The following is a 14,710-nucleotide window of genomic DNA, read 5'->3' as shown; positions in this document are numbered from 1 at the left end:
AAAATTCTCGATAAACCAATGGTTGTCGAATCGGTCGGGATATATGAGTTGAAGTGACCGTACTGTACGCTAACCATAATTGATTGGTTCTTGCAGGCACTATCATTTGATATCTAGGGAGTCATGTAAGTGATGCTGCTAGACGTTTCACATGACTGGTTGGGTACTATCAGACTTGAGTTTTCTGACATTCTTATTATCAATGAGTTGATTAATAAGAATGAAGATATATAGGGTATGCTCACATAAGGGACTTGTAGATCTCGAATCACATGGAGATGTGAACCCACTTCTAGTTGTATCAATGAACCATTAAGGGTCACACAAGTACTAGCTTTTTAGATCCCGTTGAGATTAAAATTAGTTCAACGTGTTGAACAACTTATAAAGGAGTTTATAAGTAAAATAAATTAGAAGTTTGACTTCTAAATTGGAGAATAAATGGAAAAGTAACTTTTAATTTGTGAATGTGTTCCAAGATTAAAAGTTGACTTAAAATAATTAGTTTATGAAAATGATGATTTTCTAAACTATTATTTTGAACTTAATTAATTAATTCAAGAGTTGAATTAATTTAACACTAGTAGACTTTGTAATGTACAAATAATTAAATTAATTCAAGTGTTGAATTAATTAAACACTATTGAGTCTAGTAGAGCTCAAATTGATATAGTGTTGAATAATTATATACTAGTAGACTTGAATGAGTTCAAGTTAGATTTAATTAATTATTTAAACTTAATTGAGATTAAGTTTAATGTTTAATTAAATAAGTTCAAAATAATGTATATATATAATATATGTATATTTTCGAAATATATATATGTATATATATATATATATATATACATAAAATATATGTGTGTGAGGTAATTGAAGGGTTGAAGGATAGATGCAATTTTCTATGCAAGCCTTTAGCTTTTTCATACATGTTTTTAATTGCATCATTTAATCCTTCACCATTATTATATTAAAGTAATGCTACATGTCCAACCAAATTTGTGCAACAAATTTTACACCACAAAAAATTCAATACAAAATTTTAATTTATCAAATCTCACGATACATTAAATACAAAATCTCACGATATCATATCAAAATCTCACGAGATAATAGCAAAATATCACAACATAATTGTTGTAAATATCGTTGTATGATATATTGGTTGTACCTCTAACATTATTCATTATATTACATATTCATTCCATTTTTCATAGCCTTGGCCGAACACTCCTCTTCAATTATTCTCCAAGTTTTTATTTTCATTTTGAGGAAGAAAGAAAATGAAATCTCAATGCAAAATATTCTAAATATTCTAGTGCATATTTAGAGCGGATCTAGATCGTCTAGTCGTGGACCTAATTCGAAGGCTTGAAGTGTTGAATCTATTTTGAGCAAGGTGTGCTCTTGGAAGCTTGTAGATAGTGTCTACCACTTCAAGAGCCTAGTTGTTTATCAACTTGGTTGGAACCATAAATCAATCTTTGAGATTGATAGGTAAAACTTCTTAACACCCTATGGTTGTTTGATTTTGAATGCTACACAAGTGCTCGGATCTTTTTTGTTAAAAATTTTAAAATTTTCGCAAAATTCCGGGCACGAGGTAACCGATCACCAACATCATGCATATATATTATTGTATACTCATACTCTCATACTGAACATGCTAGGCTCACTTCTGGTTGTTTTTCTGTTGGCTGGATGCCCTAACACTACTTAAAGAGAGGGAAAGAATGTCAAATTGGTGCAAGATTCTGAATTTCGGAACCCCTATTTATAGACGGAGATCGGACGTTCTGAACTCCCGATCGTACGTTCTGATCTCCGCATGCATGCCGCGTTCCGAACAGCCACGATCGAAAGCTCTGATCACTACTTCGGAAGTTCCGATCCCATGCATGCATACATGTTCAAACATCAACGACACGTCACAAGTGCGCATGGCCTAACTCGATTGGACGTTCCGATCTCACGTTCGGATGTTCTGATCGCACCCTTGGCTTCCGAACACCTTTGCTTGAAGCAATCACTTTGGATCTTCCGATCGCATCAGACCTTCCGAACTCGTCCGAGACAAAATATCCAAAAATGCATATCTTAATCCTGATTAAGTCTTTAATCAATATTTAATGATATTTAACCACTTAATATTGTAAAGTGAAACTAGCACTACAACACATATGACTTTTCGCAGCGCGATATCAACGGCGTACAATAAAAATGCGCTGTTGATGTTATTATTAACAGCGCGCACATTTGTGTGTGTCGTTAATATATTGATATCTTATAAAAATAAAAATTGCACGCTGTAAATAATAATTTCAACGGCGTGCAAAAAAAAAAACACGTAGTTAAAACTTTTATCCACAGCGTGCAGATTGCGTGCCGTTAATAAAAATAGTTGTTTCAACGACGTGCTTTTATTTGCTCCCCGTTAAAACTCTTGTATTATTCCTAAGGTTCTAAAAAACGCGAAACGCGGCGAAACGTCGAGATCAAGTTTCAAGTTTTACAAGTTTAAACGTGTTTAATATAAGTTAAAACGTGAAAAAACGTTTCAAGCTTTTATTAAAATTTTAATTATCTATTACTAATATATAGGCTAAATAACACACATATATAATAAATTTAATAGTAACACACAATTTTTCAAATTTTTAAAAGCAAAAAAATATCAAAACTATAATTTTTAGAAATGTCCATAACTAGACCACATCAAAAATTTTAAACATTACCCAGAATACAAAAATTTTGAAGAAAAAAGTTTTGAAAAATATATGACCGGATTTATTTATTTGATTTGAAGAAAATGGTTTTATTTTGAAAATTTTAAATTGATATAATTTATTTTAAAAAATAAAAAAAGTAAATTTTTTTTTTTACAAAAATCACGTTTAATCTCGATTAAACACGTTTAATATGGTCAACTTAGGTTTGACCGTTTTTTTTCGTTTTTACCTGAAATTTAGCTTTTCATCACGTTTCACGTTTAATCCCGTTTAATCCTCGTTTAATGTCGTTTTTTAGAACAATGATTATTCCACAGTTTCATCGGCTCCCTCTCTATCTCACTGTCTCGCTCAAATCTCATCTCATTCCACCATTCCATCGACGCCCTTTCTTGGGCCATTTAAATATATAGGCCTGATCTTGTTTTCAATTCAATAAAAGGAACTCTTGACTTTTTAATTCAGTCAAAGGATCTCAATTAAGGGTAATTTGGTCTTTTTTCTTTTTTGAAAAAAAAAAAATTATGTCCAACCCTCATTTTCCCTCCTCCCTCCCCTTCTCTCTCTCCTCTCCAAGATTTGAACCTAGCAATCCTCTCTCCTCTCAGACTTTAACCACTAAACCACCAATATTTTTGATAATAATACTACACAATAAAATATATAAACAATGGTTTGGGTTGACCCAAGCCTGGGTCGACCAAGCCGGGCAGCCCGGCTTGGTCGACCCAGGCTTGGGTCAACCCAAGCTTGGTCGACCCAAGCTCGACCCAAGCGTTCGACCAAGCTGTCAAAGCGGTCGACCAAGCCCAAGCCTTGGTCGACCGCTTTTCCAAGGGGGTCGACCGCTTGGGCAGAGAACCGAGCCCAAGCCTTGGTCGACCGCTTTTCCAAGGCGATCGACCGAGCCCAAGTCTTGGTCGACCGCTTGGGCAAGAAAGGCGGTCAACCGCTTGGTGAAAAAAAAAAAGAAGAGTAAGGAAAATGAGGAAGGGGAGAGAAAAAAGAAGATAGAAAAAAAAAAACGAAGAGACGTGAAAGAAGAAGAAGGTGAGAAAAAACATTTAGTCTTTTCGATTTAAGTCTATCTATTAAATAAAAAACAAAGACTAAGTCTATATCGATTGTTTTGCCCACTTTCTATCTCACCTTCTCACTTGGATCGATCGCCTCTCATATCTGTCTCTGAAATTGGCAAGCCTGGGAAAACAATTTGTTTCGCAGATTCATTCTCCTTGTCCCAACCCTAGCCCCTTTTCTCTCACTCTCGTTCCAACAAAAATCTGCCACCATCTCCCCTCCAGCTCTGGGGGAAAGAGCCAGTGACCACCCTAGATGATACCCCAATACTTCGCGACTTTGATTATGGCCTTGATCGAGTTTGGGAGCTCAAGAACCGCACCACTTAAGCCCTTTCACGAGCAAAGCCTGTGATAGTTAGTTCTCTGCTTTTGTTTCTTTATGTTATTATTTTGTGATAAATAATTTTTGTCGGATTGGTTACGTCTATGCGTTCTTAATTTTTGTCGGAGTGGTACGTAAAACACCCTTTTTCCTCATATTATTATTGAATGGCATAATAAGTACAGATGTTTTAGCCATCTGAGTCATGCTCTTCGAAGTCATTTGTTGTTTTCTTTTAGAAATAGTGCACAAGAGATACATATATATTATCATACGACATTTGTTAAGAGTCCGAGTCCTGTTTCAGGTTCCTGTATTGTTGGTTTTTTACAGCTTTGCTGTGGACTGTGGTATATGCAAGTAATCATACATGTGAATATGAAATTCTTATTGTTAGAAAAGGAAAGGAATAGAGATCCAACATTCTGCTTTCACTAGCTTGACAGAAGTTTCCTTTTGCTACCTATTGCATTTGTGAATTTCTGCCAAAGAAATACTGATTTATACTCTGCTACAGTATAAATGTCTTTAAGCTTGTAGTAACATGTTATACCTCTGTAAAAATAAGAAAGAACAGTTTATAGTTTTCGTAAGGTCATCCGCAGGATTTTCTACTAATTGATATCGGGTTTGAATTTAGGTTTTTTCTCCATTTGTTGTTGAAAGATTTACATATTATCTTTTACTGTCATTAATATTTTCCCCTACTCTCCCTTGTTATTAAGACGACTTGGTTTTAGTGGCTTTTATGACTTCAATTTTGTTCCTTCAGGTATTTGGGGTGTTATGTGAAGCTCAGTATTTTCAAAATGTTATGCGTGTCGGATATCGACTCAGATCAACTCTGTTAGCATGTTTCCTGATTGACCATGATCCCTCTAATTGATATGGTTTTATTGGGGTTCTTCTTTTTTGAAGGATAATAATTGTTGATTGGCTTGAGGGATTGTTTTGCTTGTATTTAAGGCAGTTTCTTGTTGCTTTCTTGTGTAAATTGTATTCTCAAAGTCAGCTAACCTCTGTTTAGTATTAAAAATTTCCTGGTACATTTGTGGAGTTGTATCAGGGAATATAGGATATGGGAATGTGAAATATCATGCAATCTCACATAGATATAGATTGGAAGTTTTATATGCATTACGCTCTTAAAACCTAGACCCGACCACGGTTCCCAGGAACTGTCTCTAAAGAACCAGAACCGTTTTTTCAGTTCGGTTCCTAAAAGTAAGGAACTGGAACTGTAAATTAATCTTACAAATTTTAAATTTTATAGTGTAAGTAAACACATTAAACTATGAAGTTAAATCATTTGATCTATATAAATTAAATCTAAACTCTTAATTTTATTTCTTTTTAAATAAAAACCAATTAGTTTTATTGTTTTATAGTATAATTGTTGATCCAAAAGAAGTTCCCAAAGAGTCTACTCAACCCAAACTGGTGTGTTCTGTGTAAGAGAGAGGAGAATGGCTGGATCATTTGCTAGTGCATTGTCCATTCACAATTTCCATGTGGTGGATAGCTTTGAATGATCTTGGGTTATCATGGATGACACCGAAGAACACGAAGGAACTGTTCGCAGCAAATCTTGGGTCTTATCTGGGCAATAGAGGGAGAATTCTATGGACTACAATAACACAATGCATCTGCTGGATCGTTTGGCTAGAACGGAATAGGAGGATTTTCATGAAGAGGTTTCGAGTGAAGAGACTTGGGACAAGATCAAATTGAGAGTAGCTTCTTGGTTACAAATCTCAAAACACTTCAAGTCTTTAACAGTTTCGGATTTGTATAGGGACTGGAATTTAGCCCTTCAGTAGCTTTTAATTTTTATTTAATATTCACAGCTTGTCCTAGTGGATCACTGGTCCACCTCTTTTGTAGTTACTTTGATTTTTAATAATATTTCAGTTTCTTATCAAAAAAAAATTAAAATTGTTGAACAATTAGTTCCATAGTTCTACATATTGTATTGTTACTTTTATTTTTTCCTTTAAATTTAAGCGAATTTTAATTCAAATCGGTATAAACCGGAACCCAAACCATCAGGAACCGGAACTGGAAACATATCCAAGCGGTTCATTTCCGGTTTCACCTTTCACTGGAACCAGAACCATTGGTTTTGGAACTGTGGTCAGGCCTACCTGAAAATACTAGAAGGTTCTCAGAAAATTGGATAATGTTTTGTAGGTTGCTGCAGTGTTCCGCAAATCATTAAGGCTGACGCATGAGAGCCGCAAAAATTTTCCATATGGTAAAATTACAAATTTGATGACGACAGATTCTGAATCTCTTCAGGTATATTTTCTATTTCTATTTCTATTTCTATTTCTTTTTTTTCCGTGTCTATAGTTGATCTATGCTCAAGAATCATAGTAAATTTTTTGTTGCATAGTCTGTTCCCATGTATGATTACAATGTGTGATCTAATTCTTAAGATAGTATCACTGTATTTCATTCACTAGGCACCAAGAGGCCCTCTGACGCCACCATTAGAGTTTAGTTATCTATACATGTGTATATGCACCAAATCTATTGACAAGATGTAAACTAAACTTTTTTAGTAAGAATAAGGTGACAAAAGAGTTATCAAAGAGAGTCCCAGAGTAATTTCAATAGAGTGAAGTGGGAGATCCATACACCATCCCCTGACGACTCAGTGCTTGTGCTGTGCCATGGTGTTTTATTATTACTATGGACTACAGAAGGAGATTTTATTGTTCCTTATGCTGGGTTGAGATGAAATTATGGAACATATTCTTTCATTCTACGATTCTCGAGGAATATTCCACATTTCCATGCAGGTGGTAAAACTAGGTTTGATAATATTGCTCAATATATTGGTTTTAAATTTCTGGCACACTGTCCCGAAGTGATTTTCGATCTGGATGGGGTGATCCTGAGTCAATCTGTGATTTATAAATGAGGATACTTTTCCTTTACTTCCATATCATTCATTCTAGTAGTAATCATATTTTTTTTATCTCAAGCTGCGAATTATGGATGAGGATACCTATTTCTGTTGAAGCATGGAAATCTATTCCTACTATATAGATCTTGTTGGCTCCCACTGTTTTTGGGGACTTTGTTGCAAAGATTTCCTTGTTTAGCTGCTATTATTTAAAATGACATGATCTTATGCTCTCTCTTTGCAGTCTTGGGTACTGGAAAAAGCAAATTATTCCAAGGTGATTCTTGTTTAATGTTTTTTCACTTTCCACTTATTCTATACTCTTGTTTGGTTACGAGTAATTTTGACTGTTGAATTCTAGCGGCTTCTGCTGAAGAGAATGCAACCTTTCTATAAGTTTAGATGCCAAAGAATGAGTGTGTTGGTTATGTGCTAAATATATACTTTTTTTTGGGCTATTGAACAAGCTTTTAGAGACATGGATTAATGGTTGGATCGTATAGAGAGTTTTTTTGGTGTCTTCCAGAATTTGGGATTTTTGGTCCCTCTCTCCCCTCTCAATATCCTAGAATAAGAAAGGCAAAAACAAAAAAAAAATCTTTGACAATTGCTGTTAATACAATATTTTTTCCCTTGCAGGACGCAATATCCGATTTTTATCGTTTTATCTGGAATCTGTTTTATGCGGAGTACTTCATATTTCCTTTCATCTAGTGAAATTTAATCTGATGTTCATATTTGAAAGCTGCTGAGAAGTTGGGATTGACCAAGTACGGAGTGCACGGGACCAAAAGAATGGTGGACTAAGGAATCACAACTAGACGAGGCGGGAGACAAACAGAGGGTAGCTGGTTATGTTTTGTTAACTTGTAATGCAAATTAACTAGTTTGTTGAGATATTTTGTATCGTGTTTTGGGTAGTATGACGAAGAAATTTGTGTATTAACTCTGCAAATGTATTACACTTGAAATTTTGCTTTGTTTGTTGTAAAGATTTGGTTCTTTCGTTTTCATGAATAAAATTGAAAGTTTTTGTTTAGTTATTCGTTTTCATTTCTTCGTTTATTTTATTGAAGTTTTTGTTACATTTGCATCATATGAGGCTATCTATGATCAAATAGTATGTTGTCGACATATTTTTTCGCGACGTGTGAACGTGTGCTGTTAATAAACTTTTCGCAGCGTGCATTCGTGTGTTGCCAATAATTCATTTCGCAGCGTGCAAGCGCACGTAGTTTTTCGCGGCGTACATTACGAGTTGTTGATATCTCTTTCCGCGGCAGACAATGCGTGCTGTTGATTTCTCTTTCCGCGACGTGCATGGTGCTCGGTTGATATTACTTTCCGCAGCGTGTATAGCTTGCTATTGATGTTACTTTTCGCAACACGCCTTGGGCTGTCAATAACTTTGAATATCAACACCTTTGAGTTGTGCAGCATGCATTGCGCGCTGCGGAAAGCCAATTTGCACGCTGCGTAAAGCATTTTTTGTTGTAGTATGGGTTACTACAAATCTCCATACCTCTAACGCGATCTATTTATTCCTATAATTTCTTTTTTGGAATTCTAATTTTTTTTAATTGAAAATACTGACGTGACATTCAACACGCGAGCATCACCATGTCCATATTAGAGTCATGTTGGGAAAACAACCATAATTGCAAAAAACAAAAATCCAAAAATAATGAACTATGAGCTTATTGATAATGATGGAGATATAGCTGATATATACAGATTTTTGGTCTATGCTTTACTTCGTAAGAAATCCACACTTCGGACCAATCCTATTAGTTTTGTGGCTTGAATTTATATATTTATATAACTCATATTTAATATTGTGTTATCCCATCCCACATAAGATTAAAAAGAGTATGCGAATTAGTTAATAAAGAACTACAATATAAATATAAAACAACTTGGGTTAGTTATGTTCGTAAAACGAAACGGATATAAACAAATGTTATAGGGGCAAACTTTGCAGTCGTGCTTGTATGAGACTGAGCCGAGGATAGTCGGATAGAGTGGCATTAGAGAAGTTTACAAGAAGAAACATAGAGAATAAGCCCTATGTTAGGGATCTTGTGCATGGAGAACCCCTCTTACTTAAATTTGATGCTGAAATTAATTCATAGGTTTTAGAAATTGGAAAATTTGTTGTGAATTAGTATTCTGAAATTCAATACATAGTTTAATATAAATTTTGAAACACATCAAACAATAATTTGAGAATATTAAAACTCAAAACAAATAAACAACAATAATAATTTGGGAGCTGCCCGAATCCAAAACACAAAGAAATTAATAGTCCATATATACTAACTTGTGGACTGTACCGTTTTATGGTTTCGATGAAATTCTCTCCACTAGAGAAATAACGATGAAAAGCTCCCTCCAAGCCTCTAAAATTTAAAAAAAAAACACCATTACTTAAAAAATATATTTATACAAAAGAGAAACAGAGCGTATGGGAGGGGAAAGGGAATTAAAAAAATAGAGGAAACGGGCCGATTGCAAGTCAGAAGCAAAGTTTAAAAAATAAAATCATATTGTTTAGTCATTTAAAATAAGTCGACCTCGGTGGGGTCACTGTAGATTCAATGATTGTGGCTTGTGCAAACATGTGGAGTTTGTGCTTGACTTCACTTTTTGTTTTTTTCTTCTTCTCTGTATAACGATGATCCTTAGATTAGATTTATTATGAAGTAATAATATAGACATAAATATAGATGACTATAATTACAATTACTCCTGAAATTTTGTAGTAATATTTAATAATACATATATCAGTTAAAAATATTTCATCATTCAATAATACTCCGGTTTCGTTGTTTGGAAAAAATTCCATCCATTCAATTTTCATAGATCTGTTTGATCTAAACAGAGGATGCTTTTACAATTACAAACTCGTGCTAAAATAAAATGGAACATGAAATCAAACACGTTGACGTGTTCCTTATTACAATCTCGTATGCATGTTCTATTTATATGATGAAATAAATTAAGCAAAACAATATAACGGTTTAAAAAACAAAAAAAACATCATCATAGAAAGCACACATCTTATTTTGTATGCTATTATTTTTCTGTTCGAATCAATGTTCTTAGCGGGCAGCTTTTTCGATAAAAAAAAAATAGCAAAGCACACCACGGCCTGTTAACTACAAAAGCCCAAAACAACCTTGGACACCGATCGAAAGCTTCCGAACCGGGCCTAGAAGTTGATGGACGTCGAAAACGTCTGTCCGAAGGCCCAATTCGACGGGGCCACGTTCAAGAAAGTCTTGACTAAGCCATCAGTGGTTGTAACCCTAAAGGATAGGGATTGTCCATTGAGATATGCATTGGATTGCCAATTGGCCCCCCAATTTCTTGACATAGACATCCAAGTCTTTGATTTTGAGCCCATTATTTGCATGGATTGAATGGATCCAGCATTGCCAATATTGGTGAGTAGCACAAGTTCAAAGTAGTCTCTTCCATTGATGGTGAATCTAACTCCTCCGCTCTTTACGCATGGGACCCTGCATCCAAATAATATTTTAATAAGACTTGTATCGATCAAAATTCGATTCGAGCTTTAGTTTCTTGTGGGAGACTATGCATGATACAATAATTGATTACGATCGAGATGAAATTGAACTTCATCAAGTCAAACTCAAATAATCCATACATGTGGTAAGCTATGCATGATACAATGACTACTTCACTACATATTAATTAATTTCTATTAGTTTGACTTTCTTGACACTATAATATATGCATTTGACATTTTAAAAAAAAAGACCCTTAAGAAATACATTGATTTTATTAAGAAAATAGTTTATTTAAAGATCCAAATCATGACCCTTTTTAAGTCAAATTCAAGGCTTTTGATATATATTTGGATACGTACGTACCTTTGGTAGAGAATAGGCACGATACCACGCTTGTAGATGCCGATCTTCTGGAAAGCCGGCTGAGCCATGTCGAAGTGCTGGCGGGGAGGGTTGCACCAGCCGCCGTTGTCGCTTGGAAGATTGTAATTTGGAGGGCAAAAGTTGGTGGCCGTGATGGTGACCGAGGCCCCCTTGATGCACCATCGAGGCTCGTTTTTTATGTCGCATACGAGTCGGAAGCATTGCCCGCACGATGCTCCGTTGTTGAAAAGTGAGGTGCTTAATGCCGCCGTGTTAGTCCCGTAGCCATCGGAATACAAGTTGCCATATCCACAAGCACCACCTACGCATGACCCAAACATATATACATTTTTAGTTCCAATTCCAAATTTACTAAGATTATTAATTAATTACATGTAAAAAATGGTCGAAATGTACCCATTGTTCCCGAGGCATCGCTGCCACCATAGAAAGTAGCGTGAGCTGGAGTCCATCCGGAAGCTGTGATAGCATTTGTGGGGACTGTTAAATAACACAATTGAACCATCATCGCTACTGCTAGAATCACACTTTTCGCCATTTTTTTTTCACCTTAATTCGTTTTTTTGGAGGAAAATGGCGAGAAAGATGAAGCTGTGTGATGGTTAAATTGGTTATTGATAAATCACGAAATCTTGTGTCATTTTATAGGTGAGAGAACTCTACAGTTGAATTATATAAAAAGAAAGAAAGGAAAACGGTCCAATATTTTTTAATTGAAATATTATCTCAGAGAATCCCGAATTTAATCCAATATTTTAGTAATTTTCATGCTCTTTTCTCCAATGGTTTCAACCTCACATGGGATCTCCATTCCAAAGGATCAAATTTGGATTATAAAATATATATCTTAAAGGGATTGATTGTAACTACGAAAGTAAAATAAATAAATTTCAGCATCTTGTTATAGAAAACTTGGCAAAAAATATATGTATAAATCTCCCTCGATGTGACTTTTGCATGTGCTATTATTTGACATTATTTGCCATAATCTCCGTTATGTTCTCGTTTGTGACGCGCATAATCACATTTAAAGAGGTTAATTATTTTTGCCTAATATGACAAAAACGAAGATGACCCGTTTTGCGGGTTTTTTCAGTTGTGGTTTTGCGAAAATGGCACAATCAATGGTATACATAATTTAGAGTTGTCCATAATCTTATAGAATATTTTTCTTGAGTAAAATTTCAATTTTGGTAAACGGATTATTGGGAAAATTATGCTATCAAGTGTTGTAAAAACTAAAAAGGAATGATTTCTGAATGATTTAGTCAATAGGGAAAAAAAATAATTTGGAAGAAATTGCTCCCTTATTTGTTCCGCAATTAACGCGACGAGTTAGTTGGTTAATTAATTAAGATGAAAAAAGAATGTTCCTAGTGACAAATAGAATTAAGGGAAGACTTAGCAATTTTATCCCATTTTTTATAATATTGAGCCATGTGATTCTACCCCAATTCAACTTTTAAGGCCATGTAGGAATATGCGCTTCTTTAATGTACATTTATACACACACACACACATACAATTTTGATCACACGCACCCACGTGCATCCGTGCCCAAAACAACTTCGATTGCCTTGAAATTTTCACTGTAGGGTCGTCTCGAAAATGCGAATCCAACGATACAAAGTTCAATCTCGGTGGTCGGATATGTGAAGATGGTCGGAAAATTGCATATTTCACCTAATTTTCGGTCATCTTCAAATCTCCGACCATCGAGATTGAAATTTGTATTATATGATATATTGTTGGATTTACATTTTCGAGACGACACTGCCTTGAAAATTTCAAAGCAATCGGAGTTGTTTTGGGTACGGGGTGCACATGGATCCCCCACACCCTATGGTGCGTGAAATCAAATATATATATATATATATATATATATATAAACTTGAGACTTTTTAGTGTCATGGTCCGTTATTTCAATGTCAAAGTTACCATAATTTAACATGCACAAATGAGACTTTGGTACATTGATATTCTTTTGATGGATATTTATATATAAAAATTTCATTTTTTTTATTATACCATTAATTTTTTTTATTTTTGTTAAAAAAATGCACTAAATAAGCAGATTTTTTCATACCGATATTAATAATAAGCACACATCGCGTGCATCTGAGTAGTAGTATATATAAATAATTTGTATCAATATTGTATGTTTTAGGAGGAAAACATATGTGAGACCGTCATGCGGAATAATTTTATGAGATGAATCTTTGACCTCATTTGATTAATAAAAAAATATTATTTTTTATATACAAATATAGATCAGGTCGACCCGTCTCATGGATATAAGTGACATACTCTTTAGGAAAAATGTAATTTCCACCTATTTGTAATTTTAATTATCTATGACGTCCATTGGGTTAGTTATAGCCATGTACTTTTGATTTTTGACAATTTTAGTAACTTTTTTCTCATGAATACTGACGTGACACTGTCCATGTGAACAGATCAGGTCGACCAGTCTCGTGGATATAAGAGACATATTTTTTGAAAAAACTGTAATTTTCACCTATTTGTAATTTTAATTACCTATGTTGTCAATTGGGTTATAGCCCAGTAGTTTTTGGCTTTTTGACAATTTTAGACATTTTTTTCTCACAAATACTGCAGTGATACTATCCATGTGAACAGATCAGGTCGACCCGTTTCATGGATCTAATAGACATACTCTTTAGGAAAACTGTAATTTTTGGCTATTTGTAATTTTAATCATCTATGCTGTCAATTTGGGTTACAGAACTGTAGCTTTTGGTTTTATGACAATTTTAGTTATTTTTTTCCCAAGAATGCTGACGTGACACTGTTCACGTGAACAACATACTAACATCAAGTTAACACCGCATTGATGTTACATCGATAAAATCATCGAAGTTGCTAAAAAAATTTAAAATTGAAGTTCGATGACACGCATGATCAAAATAATATAGAGTCAAGTATAAATGAGCAAAATTATAAATTTTCTAATATTTTAATTAAAATAAAAACGCATTGAAGTACCAAATTTCATAGGATATTGCTCACATATGTGACCGAAATTTAGGACATGCCCGTATGAGAGAATAAGGTGGGAATGGAATGAACATTTCCATCTCATTTTTTATACACATGTTTGATTTGACATTGACCATTCTCATCTCTTATTTCTATATTTATATAAAAAATCTTTTCATATTTAATTTATTTAATTAAATATTGAACAACAACAACAACAACAACAACAACAACAACAACAACAACGACGACGACGACGACGACGACGACGACGACTTATTATAATTAGAGGTGACAAAAATTCTCAAAATCCCAATCCTTCGTGAATCCCTTCTCATTCTCGTCCCGAAAAAATCCCAACCAGAATTTATCTCGACTCGAATTTTCGGGATTTTTTTGTCCCGATTAATATCGGAGGAGGGATCGAAAATAAAACCTTATCCCGACGGGATTCCCGACCAGTTCCGAAATAATATTATAATATATTTTATTAATAGATTGAGATAAATATTATTGAGTTTCAACCCATATAAAAAATAATTGTGGACTTAATTCGCATAATTGTTTATTTTAAAACGATCAAATTGTAGAATCACGAAATGATAATTTTTGTGTATTTTTTTAATAAATAAATAAATAATTTAATTAATTCATATTTAGAATTATTTAATTAGAAAAAATATGTAGAACAAGAGATGTCATTTGACAATCTATTTAAAAAATTTATCTACCAATTTATATCAGGGCAT

At 34.1% G+C, this 14,710-nt stretch overlaps 1 protein-coding gene and 1 long non-coding RNA gene across 2 annotated transcripts; one reads left to right on the top strand and one right to left on the bottom strand.

Moving 5' to 3' along the window:
* The first annotated feature begins 3,879 nt into the window (after positions 1–3,879).
* On the top strand, positions 3,880–7,986 carry LOC140883523 (uncharacterized). The gene is made up of 4 exons (XR_012150418.1): positions 3,880–4,165; positions 6,324–6,431; positions 7,289–7,321; positions 7,684–7,986. It is a non-coding gene; the product is annotated as an uncharacterized lncRNA (long non-coding RNA).
* A 2,141-nt stretch (positions 7,987–10,127) lies between these two features.
* On the bottom strand, positions 10,128–11,549 carry LOC140879660 (expansin-A1-like). The gene is made up of 3 exons (XM_073283478.1): positions 11,358–11,549; positions 10,941–11,262; positions 10,128–10,565 (listed from the first exon to the last, which is right to left on the bottom strand). The coding sequence occupies exons 1-3, from the start codon at positions 11,497–11,499 to the stop codon at positions 10,256–10,258; spliced, it is 774 nt and encodes a 257-aa protein (XP_073139579.1). The 5' UTR covers positions 11,500–11,549; the 3' UTR covers positions 10,128–10,255.
* Between the last annotated feature and the right edge of the window lie 3,161 nt (positions 11,550–14,710).

The sequence above is a fragment of the Henckelia pumila genome, chromosome 2, assembly GCF_033568475.1.
Source record: "Henckelia pumila isolate YLH828 chromosome 2, ASM3356847v2, whole genome shotgun sequence".
NCBI classification, from domain to species: Eukaryota; Viridiplantae; Streptophyta; class Magnoliopsida; order Lamiales; family Gesneriaceae; genus Henckelia; species Henckelia pumila.
Note: the sequence above shows the minus strand (reverse complement) of the source record. Positions and strands in the feature narration are given on the sequence as shown.

What these genes read in the sequence shown, in the direction of transcription:
- LOC140879660 (XM_073283478.1), bottom strand. Translation starts at nt 11,499, where the DNA reads ATGGCGAAAAGTGTGATTCTAGCAGTAGCGATGATGGTTCAATTGTGT. An exon ending in CGATGCCTCGGGAACAATGG is followed by an intron (nt 11,263 to 11,357) that starts GTACATTTCGAC and finishes GGTCATGCGTAG; the next exon opens with GTGGTGCTTGTGGATATGGC. An exon ending in GTGCCTATTCTCTACCAAAG is followed by an intron (nt 10,566 to 10,940) that starts GTACGTACGTAT and finishes ATTTGGATGCAG; the next exon opens with GGTCCCATGCGTAAAGAGCG.